The sequence below is a fragment of the Gopherus flavomarginatus genome, chromosome 23, assembly GCF_025201925.1.
Source record: "Gopherus flavomarginatus isolate rGopFla2 chromosome 23, rGopFla2.mat.asm, whole genome shotgun sequence".
Taxonomy (NCBI): Eukaryota; Metazoa; Chordata; order Testudines; family Testudinidae; genus Gopherus; species Gopherus flavomarginatus.
Window position 1 is genome coordinate 32,978 of NC_066639.1, and position 22,023 is coordinate 55,000.

A 22,023-nucleotide genomic window follows, 5' to 3' on the forward strand; every position below is an offset into this window, starting at 1 on the left:
TCATCGGACACAGGCTGTGACTGGGAAAAGCTTGACTGACTGCCCAGCCCTTCTTAAACATCAGAAAGTCTGCATGGGAGCTAAACACCACAAAAACCTCGAGAGAGATCAACACTTTTTTTTGGTAATGATTAAGTGAAAGACAAGGCTGGGTCACAGGCTTCCGTGAATTTTTGTTTATTTTCCGTGTCCTGTTCGTGACTTATCTAAAAATACCCACGACCAAAGCTGAACCTTAGTAATGGTTTTGCTAATTCTCGCATGGTAACCGTGAAGGCAGCTTGAACTCTCCGTTAATCCCTCAGTTGGTCCAGGCGAGTGGCCTTTTGCGGTTTGTCCGGTTATGGCGTGGAGCTGACTGTCCTTTTTATCAACTCCATTGTCCCATGAGTCATGGGAGTGGGTCCCTCTTGCCACGCAACTGGGAACATCGTATTTATACCCGTCCTCCTATTGCAAAGTTCCTGTTAGCGTCACCAGTGATGCAGCTTGTATCATTCCCGGTTGCTCTAGGTTGTGCTGGAGCAATTATTTTTGGAACTTTTTTTTTTCATTATATTTAAATTAATTTTAAACGAAGAGGAGCCGGAGCGGCGGGGGGGGGGAACATGTCATTTCGGCTTCTGTGACACTGGAAGGAGATGGGGCGACTCAGAGGTTCCCTCCCTCCAGAACTGTTACCTTCCGTCTGGGCCATGCAGAGTTTATCTGCACAATCTGTCCCTCCACCTCTTAAAGTCTCATGTGATGCAGTGTTCTCAGCTGTCTGCAGTTTGGGGGGGGCTATAGGGACCTCGCCCAGGGCAGCCCACCCAAGGGGGAGCCGGGTTAAAGAGACAGCACGCTCACTCACTCAGGCGCGCACACACACACTGACACACACTCTCCTTCACACAGTCCCCCCAACACACACACCAGAGCTCCCTGCGTCCAGGTCAGGCTCCCCACGTGGGTGCAGGAGGGGGATGCAGGGATTAGGGGTGAAGGGGGCCCAGTGTAGGGGTTAGGGGGCAGGAGGAGAGGTTGGGAGTGAAGGGGGAGCAGGTATTTGGAGTGAAGGAGGCACAGTGCAAGGGTTAGGGGGGAAGGGATGGTGGGGAGGCCTGGGGCAATGGGGGGGGCCCACACCCATGGGGGCCAGGGTGCAAGTTTGCCTGGGGTACCATTATTGCTAAGACCGGCCCTGACCAAAGGGAGATGATTCGGCTCTGACCTGGGCCTGCCGATGTCCATCCGCATCCTGTGTGGCTCTATCCCACACTGTGTGAGTTAAAAACGATTTGATACCCCCGCGAGACATTTCATTAAACTAAGAGACAAGTAAAACCAAGGACACGCCTCACGAAGGCTGAACCGCTAAAACACCACTAAATGAACTATCGGTTCAACGGACACTCACGAAGTTACGACCCACTCAGCAAATCAATCAGCGGTAACCGTGATATTGCATTGGATTCCAGTCGTCCGTTTCATCCCGTCTTCGCATCTAAAACCTGATGGATCCCAAAACAGGCATCCGGAGCGGCGTCCGGCCATTCAGTCGTAATCCCCCACCGCAGAACTTCATCTGGGCAGAGCAATCCACACGGAGCAGGTGGACGCAGAAACCAAATGATTGACCCTATTTAAGCTACAGCCGGGGGTCTCAAACTGGGGGTGTCGGGACTCCTCAGGGGGTCACGAGGTTATTATGTGGGGGGTTGTGAGCTGTCAGCCTCCACCCCGAACCCCGCTTTGCCTCCAGCATTTATAATGGTGTTAAATGTGTAAAGAAACGTTTTTCACTGAAAAGGGGGGTCGCACTCAGAGGCTCGCTATGTGAAAGGGTCACCAGTACGAAATGAGAACCGCTGAGCTACAGCCTCAAATTGAAATCAACCATCTTCCTTCGCTTTCATTACCGAGTGGTTAAATCCTTCTGCGTCCCCCCGCAACACAGGCAAACACTTTACTGAGGCGTTAGTGGGGCCTGGTCTGCACTAGAAAATGCAGCTGGCTCGACGACGTCACTCGGGGATGTGAAAAAGCCACCCGAGTGGCCCAGTTACATTGATCTAATCTCCCGTTGACCAAGCTACCACCTCGGGGGGCAGGAGGGTGGATTACGTACCGTGCGCTGAAAGGAGAGGTTCTGCGGTTGTGGCGTTTCAAATGTAGACAAGCCTCGCGCTACAAGGAGGATGTGGAAAAATTGGAAAGAGTCCAGCGGAGGGCAACAAAAATGATTAGGGGGCTGGAGCACAGGACTTATGAGGAGAGGCTGAGGGAACTGGGATTGTTTAGTCTGCAGAAGAGAAGAGTGAGGGGGGATTTGATAGCTGCTTTCAACTACCTGAAGGGGGTTCCAAAGAGGATGGATCTGGACTGTTCTCAGTGGTGGCAGATGACAGAACAAGGAGCAATGGTCTCAAGTTGCAGTGGGGAAGGTCTAGGTTGGATATTAGGAAACACTATTTCACTAGGAGGGTGGTGAAGCACTGGAATGGGTTCCCTAGGGAGGTGGTGGAATCTCCTTCCTTAGAGGTGTTTAAGGCCTGGCCTGACAAAGCCCTGGCTGGGATGATTTAGTTGGGGTTGGTCCTGCTTTGAGCAGAGGGTTGGACTAGATACCTCCTGAGGTCCCTTCCCACCCTGATATTCTGTGAGTCTGTGGTCACAGACTCATAGACTTTAAGGTCAGAAGGGACCATTATGGTCATCTAGTCTGACCCCCTGCACAACACAGGCCACAGAATCTCACCCACCCACTCCTGTAACAAATCCCTGACCTATGTCTGAGTTATTGAAATCCTCAAATTGTGGTTTAAACACCTCAAGGTGCAGAGAATCCTCCAGCAAGTGACCCGTGCCCCACCCTGCAGAGGAAGGCGAAAAACCTCCAGGGCCCCTGCCAATCTGCCCTGGAGGAAAATTCCCTCCCGACCCCAAATATGGCGATCAGCTAAACCCTGAGCATGTGGGCAAGACTCACCAGCCAGCACTCAGGAAAGAATTCTCTGTAGTAACTCAGATCCCATCCCATCCAACATCCCATCACAGACCATTGGGCATATTTACCTGCTAATCAAGGATCAATTAATTGCCAAAATTAGGCCATCCCATCATATCACCCCCTCCATAAACGTATCAAGCTCAGTCTTGAAGCCAGATGTGTCTTTTGCCCCCACTGCTCCCCTTGGAAGGCTGTTCCAGAACTTCACTCCTCTGATGGTTAGACACCTTCGTCTAATTTCAAGTCTAAACTTCCTAGTGTCCAGTTTATACCCATTTGTTCTTGTGTCCACATCGGTGCTGAGCTTAATTCCCCTCCCTCCCTGGGATTTATCCCACTGATGTCTTTATGGAGAGCCATCAGCTCCCCCCTCCGCCTTCGCTTCGTTAGGCTAAACGAGCCGAGCTCTTTGAGTCTCCTTTCGTGTCATGCGGGGCTTTAAGTCAGTTGCTCCTGTGCAATTACCGGGATCAATCAAGCTTGTCATCTCATCAAAGAGCGAAATCGGGTTTGTTTGACGAGACTTATTTTCCATAACGACAGGACTGGCATTAATTATCTTCCTGTCCTTTCATTATCGATTCCTTTATCAGCTTCCCAATATATTGCTGACAATATACCTCCAGAGGTCCCTCTCCCTAGCGCATGAGACGGGGGGATTCGTTGGTGGGTTCTCCCAGGCCAGGCAGGAATCCCCCGCAGCTCTCTGGCCGCTACGCATGGCGCCTACATCAGCCCAGGAGCCACGAGCTTCTGCTACAATTAGGGTGACCAGATGTCCCGATAAAACCGGGACCGTCCCGCTATTTAACCCTCTCTCCCACGTCCTGATCAAGGTAGGATCGGGACGCCATTTGTCGCAATATTTGGGTAAGGAGGCAAGCGGCGGGGGGGAGGAATGGGGGGCGGGAAGAGGCGAGGGGCGGGTGAACACCCACCCGGTAGAGGGGAAGTCGGCACCGTAGGGGTGAGTGGCCTGCGGGGAGGCGAGCGGTGGATGGGGGGCTGAGGAGGGATGCAGCAAGCCAGCAGCACGCCGGGGGATGAGGAAGGATGGGGAGTGGGGGCAGACTGTGGGCAGGGCCAATGTGTCCCCATATTTTAGTGGGGTGATCTGGGCACCCTAGCTACAATCCTCAGCTGGCCCATGGTCCCCGGCCTGGCTAAATCTCCCCCAGCCTGGGGTCGCCGGGGTGGGGACACAGTGGTGGATTTGGGGCCTCAGGAAAAATCTCCCCCCACCACGTCCCTGGAAGAGCTCTCACAGAGCTTCTCTGGGGCGCAGTGGGCTGGGGTGGGGGGGAAGAGGAGGAATTGGGTGGGGCCACTCACCGTCTCAGCCCCCCGCTTTCCCCGTGGCCCTGACTCAGCTCTCAGCCCCCCGGGCGAGGGGGGGCAGCCTCCCCAAGGAAAGCTTCACCTGCCCTCCATGGACCCGGTCTGCCAGCTCCCAACAATCAGAACGTCTCCCCACCCCCGCTGCAGCACGGACTGGCCCCCAGGAAGCCCACCCAGCCCAAACGGGCACAGATTTGGTGGCCGACCCCGGCAAATACCACAGCCAGATCCCCATTAAAACAGCTTTATTTAAAACCCCCCCAAAGCCCATCGTCCAGCTCGGCTTTTTAAAACCAGCGCTATAAAACCAAGCGCCTTAAAAGCGCCCCGGCCGCTAGCAAGCAGCGGGCTCCCGGCCCAGGCGGCGGCAGGGCCCCTCCAGGACGCCCCGGAAGACCTCGTAGCGGTGGTTGAGATCGTGGCGGCCGTGGAGGCGGTAGCCGGACCCCAAGGCCCCGTGTGGGGAGGCCGCGCCGTAGAAGACCCGCTGGATTCTGGAGTGGACCAGGGCCATGGCGCACATGACGCAGGGCTCCCGGGTCAGGTACAGGTCGTAGCCGGTGCAGATGTAGGGGAGCCCCTCGCCAGGCCGGGGGCGCCCGTCCGGGGGCAGGAAGGAGCAGGCGGGATAGTCCCGGTAGCTGTAGGCCCCTCCGCCCTGGCCGTGAGCCACCAGGTCGATGCAGACCATGGCGGCGTGGAGCAGCGGGTGGAGGCCGTTCCGGCAGTCGTGCCCCACCGCCAGGACCCGCCCCGTGGCCGGATCGACCACGGCGGCGCCCGCCGGCACCATGCCCAGCTCTGCCCCCCGGCGGGCGGCCCGGACGGCGTGCTCCATGTGAACCTCCATGGCCGCCTTGTCCTGGGGGGTGAAGAGGCGCCCGGCCAGAGCCTGGCTGGTCCGTTTGTTCTCGTGGAAGGCCGTGGGCCAGTGCCGGGCGGCCGCCTCGAACTGGGGCCGGGTGAGGGGGGCCCGGGCAGGCACCTGCACCAGGAACGGCTCCCCCAGGCCGCGGACGTCCACCCGTCCGTCGGGGAGGAGCTCCGCCAGCGTCCGCGAGGCGCCCGGCCAAGGGCCGGCCGGGCAGAGAAGCACCTCCAGCGGCTGGGTGCCCCCCCGCGCCCGCACCCGTTTCAGGTGGGGGAGCTCCGTCAGGGGGCGGGCGGCCGCCAGCTCCCGCACCAGGCGGGACGTCTCGGTCCGGAGCAGCACGGGGGCGGCGTAGGCCGGGGTCAGCTCGACCTCCTGCGACTCCAGCTCGGGCAGCACCAGCAACGGCTCCCACGGGGGGTCCGCCGGCTCCTCCATCTTCCTGCGCTTGTAGTCTGGCCCCATCGCCCCACGGCCTGCTGGGGAGAGAGAGGGGGAGGGGGAGTTGGGGGGCAGGGGAGCGGCTGGGACATCGGGCTGTAGCGCCGTATCCCGGGCCAGCCCCTCGCTGCGGCCCGGGCCCCAGGATCCAGCCCCTCGCTGCGGCCCGGGCCCCAGGATCCAGCCCCTCGCTGCGGCCCGGGCCCCAGGATCCAGCCCCTCGCTGCGGCCCGGGCCCCAGGATCCAGCCCTGCGGGGTCCCCACCCCTCAGGATCAGCCCCTAATCCCGGCCCTCCAGTGCTCCTGATTCAGGGGCACGAGCAGGGGGCTTCTCCCCCCTTCTCCTCCTGGGACTCTCATTCCCACGACCCCCCAGTTCCCCTTCCACACTGGGGCAAAGTCGGCAGCCCCCACCCCCGCTTTCAATGTAGATGGCCCCAATGAGTCCCCTCCCCTCTACAAAAGGGGCTTTCCAGTGACCTCATCCTAGCCCCCCACCCCTTTCACATAGGGGGCTCTCCTCTCCCGGCCCCACTGACCCATCCCCCTCCCTCAGCCCCAGATACTGCCGCAATCTTCCCCCTACATGTCGGGGGCACCTCCTGAATGACCCCAACCTTCTCCCCCCGCCACACACCCCTTCCCATGCCGGGGGGGTGGCTGTCTCTCCCCTCTAGGCCTTCCCAGCCACCTCCACAGAAGGGTGGGGGTTCTTCAGATACCTCAACTCCCCCCCAGCCACCCCCTTCCCTTCTCAGGGGCGCTCACCTATGACCCCCGCCCCCGGGAGGGACTCCCCCCAATGAACACCCCCTTCCCCTTCATGGGGGGGAACTCCCCTCCCTCAGCCCCAATGATCCCCCCAGGCACTCCCCACCCCCCATGCAGGGAGGCCCCTCAGTGACCTGCTCCCTGCCCCCTTTCACATGGGGGGGCTCCCCTCCCTCAATGACTCCTCCTTTCCCCCAATGTGAGGGGGCTTATCCCTCCCAACTGGGGGCTCCCCAGAAATCTCAACTTTCCCCTCCCAGCCCCCCAGAACCCTCTCTCCGGACCCCTTGTCCCAGCCCCCCAGGACCCTTGTCCCTGCCCCTCAAGATCCCCCCCAGACTCCCTGTCCCAGGCCCCCCAGGATGCCTTGTCCCTGCCACCCAAGATTCCCCCCCAAACCCCTTCTCCCTGCCCCCCCAGGACCCTTGTCCCTGCCCCCCCAAGATCCCCTCCAGACCCCTTGTCCCTGCCCCCCAAGATACCCCCCAGGGCCCCTAGTCCCTGCCCCCCCAAGATCCCCCCCAGGGCCCCTTGTCCCTGCCCCCCCCAAGATCCCCTCCAGACCCCTTGTCCCTGCCCCCCCAGGGCCCCTTGTCCCTGCCCCCCAAGATCCCCCCCAGGGCCCCTTGTCCCTGCCCCCCAAGATCCTCTCCAGACCCCTTGTCCCTGCCCCCCCAGGACCCTTGTCCCTGCCCCCCAAGATCCCCCCCGGACCCCTTGTCCCTGCCCCCCAAGATCCCCCCCGGACCCCTTGTCCCTGCCCCCCAAGATCCTCTCCAGACCCCTTGTCCCTGCCCCCCCAGGACCCTTGTCCCTACCCCCCCAAGATTCCCCCTGGGGTCCCTTGTCCCTGTCCCCCAAGATCCCCCCTGGGGCCCCTTGTCCCTGCCCCCCAAGATCCCCCCCGGGGCCCCTTGTCCCTGCCCCCCAAGATCCTCTCCAGACTCCTTGTCCCTGCCCCCCCCGGGCCCCTTGTCCCTGCCCCCCAAGATACCCCCCAGGGCCCCTAGTCCCTGCCCCCCCAAGATCCCCCCCGGGGCCCCTTGTCCCTGCCCCCCAAGATCCTCTCCAGACCCCTTGTCCCTGCCCCCCCAGGACCCTTGTCCCTACCCCCCCAAGATTCCCCCTGGGGTCCCTTGTCCCTGCCCCCCAAGATCCCCCCCGGGGCCCCTTGTCCCTGCCCCCCAAGATCCCCCCAGACCCCTTGTCCCTGCCCCCAAGATCCCCCCCGGGGCCCCTTGTCCCTGCCCCCCAAGACCCCCCCCCCGGGGCCCCTTGTCCCTGCCCCCAAGATCCCCCCCGGGGCCCCTTGTCCCTGCCCCCCAAGATCCCCCCAGACCCCTTGTCCCTGCCCCCCAAGACCCCCCCCGGGGCCCCTTGTCCCTGCCCCCCATGATCCCCCCAGACCCCTTGTCCCTGCCCCCCATGATCCCCCCTGGGGTCCCTTGTCCCTGCCCCTCAAGATCCCCCCCGGGGCCCCTTGTCCCTGCCCCCCAAGATCCCCCCAGACCCCTTGTCCCTGCCCCCCAAGATCCCCCCCGGGGCCCCTTGTCCCTGCCCCCTAAGACCCCCCCCCCGGGGCCCCTTGTCCCTGCCCCCCAAGATCCCCCCCCGGGGCCCCTTGTCCCTGCCCCCCAAGATCCCCCCCCGGGGCCCCTTGTCCCTGCCCCCCAAGGTCCCCCCAGGATTCTTCCCCTCCCTCACCTACCCCTCGCCCCCAGTCCAGGCACCGCCCCCTGTCTCCGTCCCTCGCGTCCATTGGCTCCCGGCGCTGCCCGTCTGCACAGGAGAGCGCCCCGATTGGTCTATCGCACCCGGCGGGAGGGCGGGGAAGCGAACGAGGAAGCCTGAAGGAGAGAGCGCGTGGGGCCGCGATCCTCCGGGGCATAGAGGCGGCCGGCCAGAGCGGAGGGGGCCGCGCCCGTACCATAGAGCGCGGCGGCCAGAAGGGCAGGCGGAAGTGACGCCATACGGCGGGGAGGCCTGGGCCGGAGCGGCCGGAAGTGCGGTATGCGGAAGCGCGGGGCTGGCGCCGGAGCGGGGTGCTATGGAGCCCGGGCGGGGAGCCGGGCCGGGGCTGTGGCGCTGCGGGCGGCGGCTGCTCTGGGCCGCCTCCCTGCTCTGCGTCCTGCTGGACCTGCAGCTCCCAGGTAACCATGGCAACGCGCCGGAAGTCCCCCCTCCCCCCCGCGTGCGGGGCCCCCTCCTGCGCGGCTAGCCCCGCCCCTCCCGCCGTTGGCCCCTCCCCCTCCCCTCAGGGCCAGCCCCTCGCGCCCTCCCGTCTGACTCCGCCCCCTGGGCCGCTCCTAGCCCCGCCTCCACCTGGACACAACCTCTGCCTTGGCCCCGCCCCCTCCCTGCTGGCCCCGCCCCCTGGGGCGCTCCTAGCCCCGCCCCCACCTGGACACAACCTCTGCCTTGGCGCTGGCCCCGCCCCCTGGGGCGCTCCTAGCCCCGCCCCTACCTGGACGACAACCTCTGCCTTGGCCCCGCCCCCTCCTTGCTGGCCCCGCCCCACCTGGATGACCACCTTCTGCCTTGGCCCCGCCCCCTGGGCTGCGCCTAGCCCCGCCCCCTCCCTATTGGCCCCGCCCCCTGGGCTGCGCCTAGCCCCGCCCCCTCCCTATTGGCCCCGCCTCCTGGGCTGCACCTAGCCCCGCCCCCACCTGGACGACTGTCCGATGTCTTGACCCCGCCCTATCTCTGCTGGCCCCGCCCCTCACCTACTAGCTGTTCTTTAGCTCCTCCCCTGGCTCCTCCCACCTGCTTGTGCCCCCCCCCCGCAGAGAAGGGGAAGCAAGTGTGAAAATGGGGGGGGGGCGATTGGTGCCTACGTAAGACAAGGCCCCCAATATGGGGACAGCTGGGCAGCCTAGGGACGCCACGGGCGGGGGCCCCCTTAATTGGCAGGGAACGGGCGGGGCCTGGAGAGTGGGGGTGGGGTGGGAGGGGGTCAGGAGAAAGGGGGTGGTGCTGTGGGGCAGGAAAGTGGGGGTGGGGCTGTGGGAGAGGGCAGGGGCTGGCGAGTGGGGGTGGTGCTAGTGGGGAAGGTGAAAGGTCTGAAGACAGGATGGAGGGGGTGGGATTAGGAGAGTGGGGGTGTGGCTGGCGGGGAAGGGGTGTGGTCAGGAGAGTTGGGGAGGGGCAGGAGAGTAGGGGTGGTGCTGGTGGGGAAGGAAAGTGGGGTGGGGTTGTGTAGGGGGGCAGGGTCAGGAAAGTGGGGGTGGGGTTGTGTGGGAGGGGGCGGAGGAAGAGCGAGTGAGGTCAGGAAAGCTTGGAAAAGTGACGGGGTGGGAAGGTGGCTTCAGGGCAGGTAGCAAGGGGGCAAGGCCAGGAGAGTGGGGGCTAGTGTAGAAGGGGGCAAGGGGGAGGTCTGGGCAGGGCCAGGAGAGTGAGGGTGGGGCTGATAGAATGGGGGCCTGGCCAGGAGAGTGAGTGTGGGGTGATAGAAAGAGGGCCTGGCCAGGAGGGTGAGGGCGGGGCTGATAGGAAGGAGGCGTGGCCAGGAGGGTGAGGGCGGGGCTGATAGAAAGGGGGCCTGGCCAGGAGAGTGAGGGCAGGCTGATAGAAAGGGGGCCTGGCCAGGAGGGTGAGGGCGAGGCTGATAAAATGGGGGCGTGGCCAGGAGAGTGAAGGCGGGGCTGATAGAAAGGGGGCGTGGCCAGGAGGGTGAGGGCGGGGCTGATAGAAAGGGGGCGTGGCCAGGAGGGTGAGGGCGGGGCTGATAGAAAGGGGGCGTGACCAGGAGAGTGAGGGCAGGGCTGATGGAAAGGGGGCGTGGCCAGGAGAGTGAGGGCGGGCTGATAGAAAGGGGGCGTGGCCAGGAGAGTGAGGGCAGGCTGATAGAAAGGGGATGTGGCCAGGAGAGTGAAGGCGGGCTGATAGAAAGGGGGCGTGGCCAGGAGAGTGAGGGCAGGCTGATAGAAAGGGGGCGTGGCCAGGAGAGTGAGGGCGGGCTGATAGAAAGGGGGCGTGACCAGGAGAGTGAGGGCGCGGCTGATAGAAAGGGGGCGTGGCCAGGAGAGTGAGGGCGGGCTGATAGAAAGGGGCGTGGCCAGGAGAGTGAGGGCAGGGCTGATAGAAAGGGGGCGTGGCCAGTAGAGAGAGGGCGGGGCTGATAGAAAGGGGGCGTGGCCAGTAGAGAGGGCGGGGCTGATAGGAGGGGGCGTGGCCAGGAGGGTGAGGGCGGGGCTGATAGAAAGGGGGCGTGGCCAGGAGAGTGAAGGCGGGCTGATAGAAAGGGGATGTGGCCAGGAGAGTGAAGGCGGGCTGATAGAAAGGGGGCGTGGCCAGGAGAGTGAGAGCAGGCTGATAGAAAGGGGGCGTGGCCAGGAGAGTGAGGGCGGGCTGATAGAAAGGGGGCGTGACCAGGAGAGTGAGGGCGCGGCTGATAGAAAGGGGGCGTGGCCAGGAGAGTGAGGGCGGGCTGATAGAAAGGGGCGTGGCCAGGAGAGTGAGGGCGGGGCTGGTAGAATGGGGGCCTGGGCAGGGGGGTGAGGGCGGGGCTGATAGAAAGGGGGCGTGGCCAGGAGGGCGAGGGCGGGGCTGGTAGAAAGGGGGCCTGGCCAGGAGAGTGAGGGCAGGGCTGATAGGAAGGAGGCGTGGCCAGGAGGGTGAGGGCGAGGCTGATAAAATGGGGGCGTGGCCAGGAGAGTGAAGGCGGGGCTGATAGAAAGGGGGCGTGGCCAGGAGGGTGAGGGCGGGGCTGATAGAAAGGGGGCGTGGCTAGGAGGGTGAGGGCGGGGCTGATAGAAAGGGGGCGTGACCAGGAGAGTGAGGGCAGGGCTGATGGAAAGGGGGCGTGGCCAGGAGGGTGAGGGCGGGGCTGATAGAAAGGGGGCGTCGCCAGGAGAGTGAGGGCGGGCTGATAGAAAGGGGGCGTGGCCAGGAGAGTGAGGGCAGGCTGATAGAAAGGGGATGTGGCCAGGAGAGTGAAGGCGGGCTGATAGAAAGGGGGCGTGGCCAGGAGAGTGAGGGCAGGGCTGATGGAAAGGGGGCGTGGCCAGGAGGGTGAGGGCGGGGCTGATAGAAAGGGGGCGTGGCCAGGAGAGTGAGGGCGGGCTGATAGAAAGGGGGCGTGGCCAGGAGAGTGAGGGCAGGCTGATAGAAAGGGGATGTGGCCAGGAAGGTGAGGGCGGGGCTGATAGAAAGGGGGCGTGGCCAGGAGAGTGAAGGCGGGCTGATAGAAAGGGGGCGTGGCCAGGAGAGTGAGGGCAGGCTGATAGAAAGGGGGCGTGGCCAGGAGAGTGAGGGCGGGCTGATAGAAAGGGGGCGTGACCAGGAGAGTGAGGGCGCGGCTGATAGAAAGGGGGCGTGGCCAGGAGAGTGAGGGCGGGCTGATAGAAAGGGGCGTGGCCAGGAGAGTGAGGGCAGGGCTGATAGAAAGGGGGCGTGGCCAGTAGAGAGAGGGCGGGGCTGATAGAAAGGGGGCGTGGCCAGTAGAGAGGGCGGGGCTGATAGGAGGGGGCGTGGCCAGGAGGGTGAGGGCGGGGCTGATAGAAAGGGGGCGTGGCCAGGAGAGTGAAGGCGGGCTGATAGAAAGGGGATGTGGCCAGGAGAGTGAAGGCGGGCTGATAGAAAGGGGGCGTGGCCAGGAGAGTGAGGGCGGGTTGATAGAAAGGGGGCGTGACCAGGAGAGTGAGGGCGCGGCTGATAGAAAGGGGGCGTGGCCAGGAGAGTGAGGGCGGGCTGATAGAAAGGGGCGTGGCCAGGAGAGTGAGGGCGGGGCTGGTAGAATGGGGGCCTGGGCAGGGGGGTGAGGGCGGGGCTGATAGAAAGGGGGCGTGGCCAGGAGGGCGAGGGCGGGGCTGGTAGAAAGGGGGCCTGGCCAGGAGAGTGAGGGCGGGGCTGATAGAAAGGGGGCGTGACCAGGAGAGTGAGGGCGGGCTGATAGAAAGGGGGCGTGGCCAGGAGAGTGAGGGCGGGCTGATAGAAAGGGGGTGTGGCCAGGAGGGTGAGGGTGGGGCTGATAGAAAGGGGGCGTGACCAGGAGAGTGAGGGCGTGCTGATAGAAAGGGGGCGTGGCCAGGCTAGCAGGCAATGGACAATGCTGCTCCCTTGGGAAGGGGTGAAAGCTCCCGCACTGGAGGTTTCCAAAGGAGGCTGGGCTGGTTTAGACCCCCCAGATGCAGGATGTGGGGGGAGAGTGACGAGGTGCCCCTGTGGTTCTCTGACTACCAGAGCGGTGCGTAGATCGGGGTCAGGGAGACGGGGATTTCAGCGGGGCCCCAGTGACGTTGAGCCGCTTTGTCTGCTACAGGTTTGCTGGCCTCTGGGCAGGCCGAGATCGAAAACCACCTGGAAATGGGGCGCAAGCTGCTGGCGGCCGGACAGCTGGCCGAGGCGCTGTCTCACTACCACTCCGCCGTCGGTGAGTGGGCGCGGGGTGGCGCCGGCTGGACAGGGAGCACGGCGGCCGCCAGCTCCTCCGTGCTCCCCGCTGTGCCAGAGCAGTGGGGGTGCCCTGGGAACTCGGCGCCAGGGAGGGGCGTTTTGGGGGGGATGGCTGTGGGGCAGGTACGTGAATGGGGCCTTGCGGTTGGCAGGAAGTGGCGGGCTGTGCAGGGAGAACAGACCGGGGGCGGGGCCAGGCGACCGGGGGCAAGGCCAGGAGTCCAGTAACGTATTCTCTGTCCTGCAGAAGGTGACCCCAAGAATTACCTCACCTATTACAAGCGCGCCACCATCTACCTGGCTATGGGCAAGTTCCGCTCGGCGCTGCCCGACCTGTCGAAGGCCATTGAGCTCAAGCCGGATTTCCTGGCCGTAAGTCCCACCTGCTCTTCCCGCTTCAGGCTCGCGGGGTTACTAGCTGACAGTCAGTTACTTTCGCTGCTCCCCTCCTGGGGGTACGTGGGCCGTGTCCCTTCTGAACCGGGCAATGCTTGGCTGTCCAAGACTGTTGTCTCAGCCCCCTCCCGGTTGCTGATCTGTTCCAGCCAGTGCTGGTCGGGAATTGCCTGATGGAGAATTTGTTTTGATCAGAAAAAGGTGATTTGTTCTCAGGACGGCACCCCTGGGTCAGGTCCCTGCTCCCGTAGCCCAGGCGAGTGGTATCTCTGAAGGAAGTACTTAACACCAAGTTAAGTCCCCTGGGAGGTCAGAGCGCTCAACTCGGGGGGGTGGGAGACCCAGATTCATAGATCCCAAGGCCGGAAAGGACCACTCTGAGCATCTCGCCCAGGGGTAGGCTACCTATGGCACAGGTGCCGAAAGCGACATGTGACCTGATTTTCAGTGATACTCACACTGCCCAGTTACCTGTGCCATTTTTACAACTTTTAAATGTTTCCTGTTTTTTAAACCCTGTATTATTAATTTTTGCAAAAGGTATTGTTAACATTTCACTGACTTTTTTAAATTACTTGCTCCTACATTTAGTTTTTTAAGGTAGTGCACTTTGTTTCTAACAGGTTAGCCACCAAGTACAATTATTGCCACACAGCTGCCTTAAGCTGTGCTGTCTTTACCTTGAGACTGTTTAAAAGGCAGTGAAACATTTGTTTCCATGGTTGCCCATGGATTTTTTTACCTTAAGAATTCCAGTGGAATACAGCAGACCTAAATCATCCTTTGTACAAAAACAAACAGACAAACCCCAAAAATATTTCACATAAGTATTCAAAGTGCCCTCCATTAAAACTTCAGAGCAACAAAGGTGTGGAGAGGAGGGGAAAGAGGTGGAAAGAAACCAATCAAGCCTGTTAGGTCAGTTTAAAGTACAGGCTACCAGCAGCAATTTAAGTTAACTGAAGGAAAGGAGGAGGAAAGAAAGAAAAGGATATAGGTAGCTCTGAACCAAGAGTAGGCTCCCTGGGTTGAAACAGCTGGGAACCCCCACCCCCAGGTTCTCCTCCTGGCTCTGAGAGAAGAGTGGGGGTTATTACGTGCTCCTGCAAACCCTGCCATTTTTCACTTTGAAACCTTTTTTTTTTTTTTCCCCTCCACTCCCCCAGGACTAAGTCCCAGCTCCTGTCTCTAAAGGTGTCTGTTAACTCTGCTTCTGACTCTAAACCCTGGTGTGCCAAATCATCTTTAACCACCCTAACTAATTTACAACCCTTCGGCAGCCCCTGCTGAAACAGCACCAAACTTGAAAGATTCCTGGCAGCTTCTCATACTGCTGCCCTTACTTCAAACCTCTCACAAGTGGACTGCAGTGCCTCCTTTCCCTGGAAGGCATCCAGTCCCCACGGGCAGGGACCTTCTTCCACTACCCATGTACCAAAGGGGATGGGCTCCTCAGCCAACCTCCCATCTCTCTGGGTCCCCTAACACTTCCCCCATTTCCTTTTTAATCTCATCCCAGGCTGGCCCCTGCACCTGGAATGGGCCCTGGTTCTTCCTTATCCAAAAAATCCTTTACCCTGGCTTGCCAGAACCCGCAACTACCATCACGAGAGTTCACTATACCCCCTCCAAGCAGCTGTGCGGACTGTTGGGGAGGGGGACTTACAGGCTGCCACTCACCTATCCAATATGATGCCTCCAAGTCACGGCACCAAGATGTTAGGGGGCTTATTTCTTCACCATCCTACTTCCCTGGTCCTTCTCGCATGAACAGAGAGCAACAGTACCCAAAGTCCAAAGGCGCAAACAATTTCATGTTTATTGGGGTAAACTTTTAGCAAGCATAATTTTACTTTCCTTCCTCAGTGTCCCCCTTCCCAGCTCTGACACCACAGAGCCTTGCCTGTGTCTCTGTTCCTATCCCCTGTTCCCATTTCCCCCTTTAGCAAAACATGATCCCAATTCCCCAATCCCCAGTCCCTGTTCCCATCCCCCCCCTTTGATTAACTGCAGACTATATAGTAAAATCTTAGTTTTGCTTAGCTATTTCTTAACCAATCATTTACTGAAATTTAACTAACCAATTCTAATATACTGTAACATGGTTATTTAACCAATTATATCCCACCACCTTTATTGGTTTACAGCCAACAAAATTAATTATACAGCAGCCAGAAACAATTACAAAACCAAACAGAGACCATGCAAATAAACATGCAAAACAATACAGAAGTGAGGATTTCACAGCTACATCTACACACACATAAGGGTTCTCCAGCTGTGTCTATTGATAAGTGAGTTCTTGCCAGACAGGATGCTATCAAACTACGTTTCCTTTTACGTCTTCTAGGCTCTTCCCTTTCTCTGGAGGTGATGGGAATATCAGGACAGGATTGTATTCCTAATAGCCCAATAGCACATTATTTCAATGGGACTAGTTTGGAATGTGAGGATGTGACCCTTCGCTTCCCAGCATATGGCTGCCTAACTACATCTTGGCTAAAGGCCTTAGCCTGTCACAGTAAGAAAAGGCCATTACACAGACAGTGATCTTTGATTCTTTTTTTTATACCTCTATAACTAGCTAAGTAATAAAAATACACCTAAATTCTTAAAGGATAGGCCTTTGCAAACAGGCCTAAATATCTATATCCTAACACCCATGTCCTGGCCACCGCTCTGGGGGGGCTCTGCATTTTAATTTCATTTTAAATGAAGTTTCTTAAACACTTTAAAAACCTTATTTACTTTCCATACAACAATAGTTTAGTTCTATATTACAGACTTATAGAAAGAGACCTTCTAAAAACGTTAAAATGTATGACTGGCACGCAAAACCTTAAATTAGAGTGAATAAATGAAGACTCAACACACCGCTTCTGAAAGGCTGCCGACCCCTGATCTAGCCTGTGTAATAAACACCAGAGACCTTCCCCAAAATATCTCCAGGTTAAAGTGCAGAGGCTCTCGTCGAGAAACAGCCGATCGAGATTTAAACACGGCTGGGGGCGGTGGGTGGTTTCAGTAGTGAGTTACCCTCACTGTGAAAAATTTACGTCTTATTTTCTGACTGAATTTGTCCAGCTTCAATGGCCAACTATTATCGTGTGGCTGTTCTCTGCATTGGTGCTTATAAATGGTGGTCAGGTCACCCCTTCATCATCTCTCTGTCAAGCTAAATGGCCGTGTCTCGTTCTTGGACATGTTTTCCAATCTTCGAATCACTCCCATAACTTCTCCGGTTCATCCACGTCCTTCTGGAGTGGTGGAACCCTGCAGCTGGAGGCAGGATACCAGCAGCGACGGTCGCCGAATACAGAGAGAACGTTACCTACTCAAGATTCCCCTCTCAAACCCCTGAGCCAAAAACCGTGCAGATCGGGGACTCGAACCCAAGTCTCCCATGCGATAGCTCTGACCACTAGGCATTGGCTGTCCTGGGCATTCTGTCTGTCTCTCTGCCTGAGCTCAAACACAGCTGTTCAGAATGTTTCCCGGTCAGACCCGGATTCTGTTCCCAGACTGGTGACCCTGGGCAAATCACTTTGCCTCAGTTTGCCCATCTGTCAGACGGGGCTAATGGATTCCCCATCGCTGACCCTTTAAAAATGGGATGCTTTCCTGAACGGATTCCTCTTTGAAGCAGAGCAGGCCTTAGAGGGGATGTCGAGGCTGCGATAAAAACCTCACAGCCCTGAGTCTCAGGCCCAGGGCAATCGATTGGGCTAAACGTTGCCGGGCAGACATGCAGGATCTGAGAGCCAGGACTCCAGCTAACCCCAAGTGTCCACACTCCAGTTTTTAGCCCCGCGAGCCTGAGTCAGCCGACCTGGGCTGCGCCGTGGGGCGCTGATTGCAGCGTACCGGGACCCTGGGAGGAAATGGCTGGTTCTGATTTTAAAAGTCACTTCAGCCAGATTTTTTGGGGTTGTTTTTTTTTTTTTGAAGGTAAGAATGCCCCTAAAAATCTAGTGGGGGGAGTTTGTCAATCTGGGGGTCGTGAGGTTATTACAGGGAGGCTGCAAGTTGCCGGGCCTTCTGGCAGCCAGCCACATGCGGGGTTGACCGCCCGACCCCTTCTGAGCTGGGTGATCGGAGAGAAGCAGCTGCTGGCCGAGCGCCCAGCACCGAAGGCAGCACCGCCCCCCAGCAGCAGCGCAGAAGTAAGATTGGCCTGGTATGCAGGGGGGAGGGGGAGTCTTCAGAGCCTGAAATATTTTCCAAGTGGGTCCCAGCCAAAAAAAAAAAAAATTTGAGAACCGCCGTGCCTCAGTTTCCCTGATCTGTCAAACAGGGATAATGACGCTGACTCTCCTCTGGCACGGGTGCTGAGCTCCATAGATGAAAAGTGCTAGGTCTGAAATGTTAAGATAGCCTTGACTTTCCCGTGCCACGTAGGCTCCTCCCTCGGATGGTTTAGCAAACGTCCCCCTGGGAACCGAATGTGGCACATCCGTGGTAGCAGCCATTAAGGCCCCGATTCGGCGAGGCGCCGGAGCACAACCCACCGGGTTTAAGCATTAAGAACTTTGCCTCGATCGAGGGTGCCGGTTTGAATCCGCCGTTGCCGGAGTCTCTCACCCTGGGAATCTGCTCTCACTCTCTCTCCTCCCCAGGCCAGGCTGCAGAGGGGCAACATCCTCCTGAAGCAGGGTAACACGGAGCAGGCCAAGCAGGACTTCGAAGCCGTGGTGAGTGCCGCGAGAAGGGACCCCCTCGTGAGAGGCGTGGGAATGGAACCTCTGTCTCCAAAGGGCACTGGCCGGGGGACCCCCCCACTTTGCTGGAGGGCCCCCTCTGGGCCTCTGCCAATCCTTGTTGGGTTTTTTCTCCCCCTTCACGCCCCCCGCAGCTGCAGAGCGATCCCGGCCACAAGGAGGCTCAGACCCAGCTAGCCAGGCTCACCGAGCTGGAAGTGACCATGCAGGAGGCCCGGGCAGCCTATCAGAGGACAGACTACGCGGGAGCCATCGGCATCCTGGGGCGAGCCGTCGAGGTGTGTGCCGGGAGAGGGGGCTGCCCCCCTCCTCGGGGATCGCGCCGCCTGAGAGCTGGGGAGAGGGGGCGCTGCCGGCCTGAGCTGTTCAGAGGTGCTTTGACCCCCGCACGGGTCATTCTTCAGTGCATCGCAACTCGCGGCCCCTGTAGGGTCCCAGCTGGGACTACATCTCCCATGATGCACCATGGCCACGGACTCCCAGGATGCGTCCCCCACCCTCCGAGAGCCCTAGGAGTCTGGTCCGAACTACATCTCCCATGGTACACGGCACTCGTGGGGAGGGAAAGTGGGGCATGATGGGAGTCCCTGGCTGTGGTGCATCATGGGAGATGCGGTCCGGCCGGAAAGCCTGGCCCATTGCAGAGAATGGGGAGATGAGGCACCCGACATACAGTTCCCACGGGGCAATGCGGCAGCATTTCCAAACACAATCCCCTTGGGAGTTTGGGGCGGTGGAGGACCAGCCCGGGCCGATTGGACAGAAAAGTTGGGGGAGTATCGGGAGTTGGGCTTGGAAGTATGAATGTGAAACCATAGAGCATTATGGTCCCCCTGCCTCCTTCTTAAACAGCCAGGGGGATCTGGAACAAAGGAGCTGGCAGTGGGTCCCCCTGAACCTGGCCCCAGGCCCTGCCTCAGTTTCCCCTCTCTGGTGGAAGGACACCATAAAGCCCCCTTTCCCAATGGTGCCCTCAGGCCAGGCAGGGTCCGGCCCCTCTCACCTTTCCCCTTTGCTCCCTTGGCCGCAGATCTCCCCGTGGAGCCCCGATGCCAAGGAGCTGCGCGCCGAGTGCCACCTCCTGCTGGGTGACTACGGCCAGGCCATCCTGGACCTGAAACCCACCACCAAGCTCCGTGCTGACAACCGGGCGGCCTTCCTTAAGCTCAGCCAGCTCTACTACGGCCTGGGGGAGCACGAGGAGGCCCTGGCGTGAGTTGGGGGGGCACGAGGCGGCGTGGGATGTCTGAGGGCGGGTACAAGGAACCTCCCCCACCAGGCCACCTTGAAACCCTGCCCTGGAGGCGACAGACTTTGGCTCTGAGCCCCGCCCGGGTGTGCTGGGATCTTGGGGGACCCCCGTGTCTCCCAGCCACCTGCCCCACCTGTGCCCGGTCTCCCCTCCCCAGGCAGGTGCGTGAATGTCTCAAGCTGGACCAGGACGACAAGGCTTGCTTCGCCCACTACAAGCAAATCAAGAAGCTGTCCAAGCAGCTGGAGTCGGCCGAGGAGCACGTCGGAGCGCAGAGGTGATGGCCCGGCCCACCCGCTTACCATAAACCCGGGGGCCGTGAGAGGCGGGGTGTGGCTGTAGGGGGTGCCTTGAAATCCCCCCTACCCCTCCGCTGCATCTCTGGGGAGCAGCCCCTGGATTGGAGGGGCTGAGATGCAGCTGCTTCTGGGGTGGAACGCGGGGGCTGGATATACAGGGACCCCTCGTCCAGCGATTAGATGCGGCCAGCTCTGAAGTGGGACACGGGCCGTTTATACAGGGACCGCCTCGCGCAGCTCTGAGATGCAGCCAGCTCTGGATGAGGCACGGGGGCCATTTATACAGGGACCGCCTTGCCCAGCTCTGAGATGCGGTCACATCTGGGGTGGGACATGGGAGCTATTTATACTGGGACTCCTCGCCCAGCTCTGAGATGCGGCCAGCTCTGGAGTGGGACACAGGGGCCGTTTATACAGGGGACCGCCTCGCCCAGCTCTGAGATGCAGCCAGCTCTGGATGAGGCATGGGGGCCATTTATACAGGGACCGCCTTGCCCAGCTCTGAGATGCGGTCACATCTGGGGTGGGACATGGGCGCTATTTATACAGGGACTCCTCGCCCAGCTCTGAGATACAGCCAGCTCTGGGGTGGGACATGGGCGCTGTTTATACTGGGACCCCTCACCCGGCGCTGAGATGCAGCCACCTCTGGGGTGGGACATGGGGGCTGTTTATACTGGGACCTCTCACCCAGCGCTGAGATGCTGCCGCTTCTGGGGTGGAGCACAGGGAGCTGTTTATACAGGAATCCTGGGGGCAGGCAGGTATTCTGGGATCTCTTCCTCTGACCCTTTCCCCTGGAAGCCCCCCCCACCGCCCCAGCTCTAGATCTGGCATGTTCTGGGTGCTCCATTCCCCTCCCCGTCCCTTGCCCGCTCGAGCCCCGCAGGCCGGTGACCCATGCCGTTCCTGGGGCCAGGTACGAGGAAGCCATCGACAAGTACAAAGCGGCCATGAAGACGGAGCCACACATGGAGGTTTATGTCATCAAGGCCAAGGCGCGCATCTGTCACTGCCTGTCCAAGGTGAGCCCGGCCTCGCGCCCGTGTCCGCCCCGTGTGGTGCGGAGAGAGCCTGTGGGAGCGCCCCCCGGGGGTGGGAGACACAAACAGCGGGGTTGGGACGGCTGTTTGGGCGCAGACGCCTCGCCTAGTGCTGAGATGCAGCCACCTCTGGGGTGCAGCGCTGGGTCTGTGTATACGGGAACCCCTCGCCCGGTGCTGAGATACAGCCACCTCTGGGGTGGGGCGCAGGGGCTGTGTATATGGGGACCCCTCGCCCAGCGCTGAGATGCAGCCAGCTCTGGAGTGGGGCGCGGGAGCTGTGTATTCATGGATTCCTAGCCCAGTGCTGAGATGCAGCCACCTCTGGGGTGGGGCACAGGGGCTGTGTATTCACAGATTCCTTGCCCAGTGCTGAGATGCAGCCACCTCTGGGGTGGAGCGCAGGGGCTGTGTACCCGGGGACCGCTTGCCCGGTGCTGAGATGCAGCCACCTGTTGGGTGGGGTGCGGGGGGGTATGTATTCATAGATTCCTTGCTGAGTGCTGAGATGCGGCCACCTCTGGGGTGGGGTGCAGGGGCTGTGTATATGGGGACCCCTCGCCCAGCGCTGAGATGCAGCCATCTCGGGGGTGGAGCGTGGGGGCTGTGTATTCATGGATTCCTCGCCCGGCACTGAGATGCGGCCACCTCTGGGGTGGGGCGCGGGGGCTGTGTATACACGGATTCCTTGCCAGCACTGAGATGTGGCCACCTCTGGGGTAGGGCGCGGGGGCTGTGTATACATAGATTCCTTGCCAGCGCTGAGATGCGGCCACCTCTAGGGTGGGGCGCAGGGGCTGTGTATTTATGGATTCCTTGCCCGGCGCTCAGATGCAGCCACCTCTGGGGTGGGGCGCAGGGGCTGTGTATACACAGATTCTTTGCCCAGTGCTGAGAAGCAGCCACCTCTGGGATGGGGCGCGGGGAGTGTGTATACCCGGATTCCTTGCCCGGCGCTGAGATGCAGCCACCTCTGGGGTGGGCATGGGGGCTGTGTATTCATGGATTCTTCACCGGCGCTGAGATGCAGCCACCTCTGGGGTGGGGCGCAGGGAGTGTGTATACCCGGACTCCTCACTCGGTGCTGAGATGCGGCCACCTCTGGGGTGGGGCGCGGGGGGTGTTTATACACAGACTCCTCACCACATTTCCTAGATTTCGTAGGGTTTAAGGCCAGAAGGGCCCATTCGCTGTAGCCAGGTCTCCTAGCTGTGGGCTGTTCCGTTCCCCCTGTGCAGAGCGCGAAGCATTTCGCTCCTCGGCAGGACCCAGCTGGTGTGCGCCCCGTGCCGAGCCGAGGCCCCTATCGCAGCAGGGAATTGAGCGGGGAGACCTGCCCCACATCACCTGCCCCCTTGGGTCCCTTTCAATCTGACCCAGGGTGGGGGAGAAATCCTTCCTGTTCCCCAGCCTGGTGATCGCTTGGACCCTGAGCTTGTGGGCACGAGCCTGCCAGCCGGGCACCGAGAAAGAGGGTTCTGTGGCCCACCCTGTCCGGGGTCCCGTCT

The 22,023-nt window shown here is 60.6% G+C and overlaps 3 protein-coding genes across 5 annotated transcripts in view; 1 reads left to right on the forward strand and 2 right to left on the reverse strand.

Annotated features, from left to right (window-relative positions):
* Positions 1-4,560: 4,560 nt before the first annotated feature.
* On the reverse strand, positions 4,561-8,375 carry ADAT3 (adenosine deaminase tRNA specific 3). 3 transcript variants are annotated; one of them, XM_050933171.1, is made up of 2 exons: positions 8,229-8,375; positions 4,561-5,680 (listed from the first exon to the last, which is right to left on the reverse strand). In XM_050933171.1, exon 2 carries the CDS (start codon positions 5,664-5,666, stop codon positions 4,665-4,667), a length of 1,002 nt encoding a protein of 333 aa, XP_050789128.1. In that variant the 5' UTR covers positions 5,667-5,680; positions 8,229-8,375; the 3' UTR covers positions 4,561-4,664. The 3 variants fall into 3 exon arrangements, with proteins under 3 accessions (XP_050789128.1, XP_050789127.1, XP_050789129.1); XM_050933170.1 differs by having other exon boundaries at positions 8,123-8,375; XM_050933172.1 differs by having other exon boundaries at positions 8,119-8,375.
* Positions 8,376-8,432: 57 nt separating this feature from the next.
* The window catches only part of LOC127039386 (dnaJ homolog subfamily C member 3-like), a 34,503-nt gene continuing 20,912 nt past the window's right edge, over positions 8,433-22,023 (forward strand). Inside the window, exons 1-8 of the mRNA XM_050933051.1 lie at positions 8,433-8,564; positions 12,674-12,784; positions 13,055-13,179; positions 17,820-17,894; positions 18,056-18,199; positions 18,952-19,133; positions 19,331-19,450; positions 20,392-20,497. Coding sequence (XP_050789008.1) covers positions 8,462-8,564; positions 12,674-12,784; positions 13,055-13,179; positions 17,820-17,894; positions 18,056-18,199; positions 18,952-19,133; positions 19,331-19,450; positions 20,392-20,497 — 966 coding nt within the window. The 5' untranslated portion in view covers positions 8,433-8,461. The remainder of the gene's footprint in view (positions 8,565-12,673; positions 12,785-13,054; positions 13,180-17,819; positions 17,895-18,055; positions 18,200-18,951; positions 19,134-19,330; positions 19,451-20,391; positions 20,498-22,023) is intronic.
* Positions 20,497-22,023, reverse strand: part of LOC127039431 (uncharacterized) — a 5,890-nt gene continuing 4,363 nt past the window's right edge. Inside the window, exons 3-5 of the mRNA XM_050933185.1 lie at positions 21,292-22,023; positions 20,838-20,902; positions 20,497-20,772 (exon numbers count right to left, since the gene is read on the reverse strand). The exon at positions 21,292-22,023 is cut by the window's right edge and continues 538 nt beyond it. Coding sequence (XP_050789142.1) covers positions 21,859-22,023 — 165 coding nt within the window. The 3' untranslated portion in view covers positions 20,497-20,772; positions 20,838-20,902; positions 21,292-21,858. The remainder of the gene's footprint in view (positions 20,773-20,837; positions 20,903-21,291) is intronic.

What these genes read in the sequence shown, in the direction of transcription:
- ADAT3 (XM_050933172.1), bottom strand. Translation starts at nt 8,344, where the DNA reads ATGGTACGGGCGCGGCCCCCTCCGCTCTGGCCGGCCGCCTCTATGCCC. An exon ending in GGACTGGGGGCGAGGGGTAG is followed by an intron (nt 5,681 to 8,118) that starts GTGAGGGAGGGG and finishes CTCTCTCCCCAG; the next exon opens with CAGGCCGTGGGGCGATGGGG.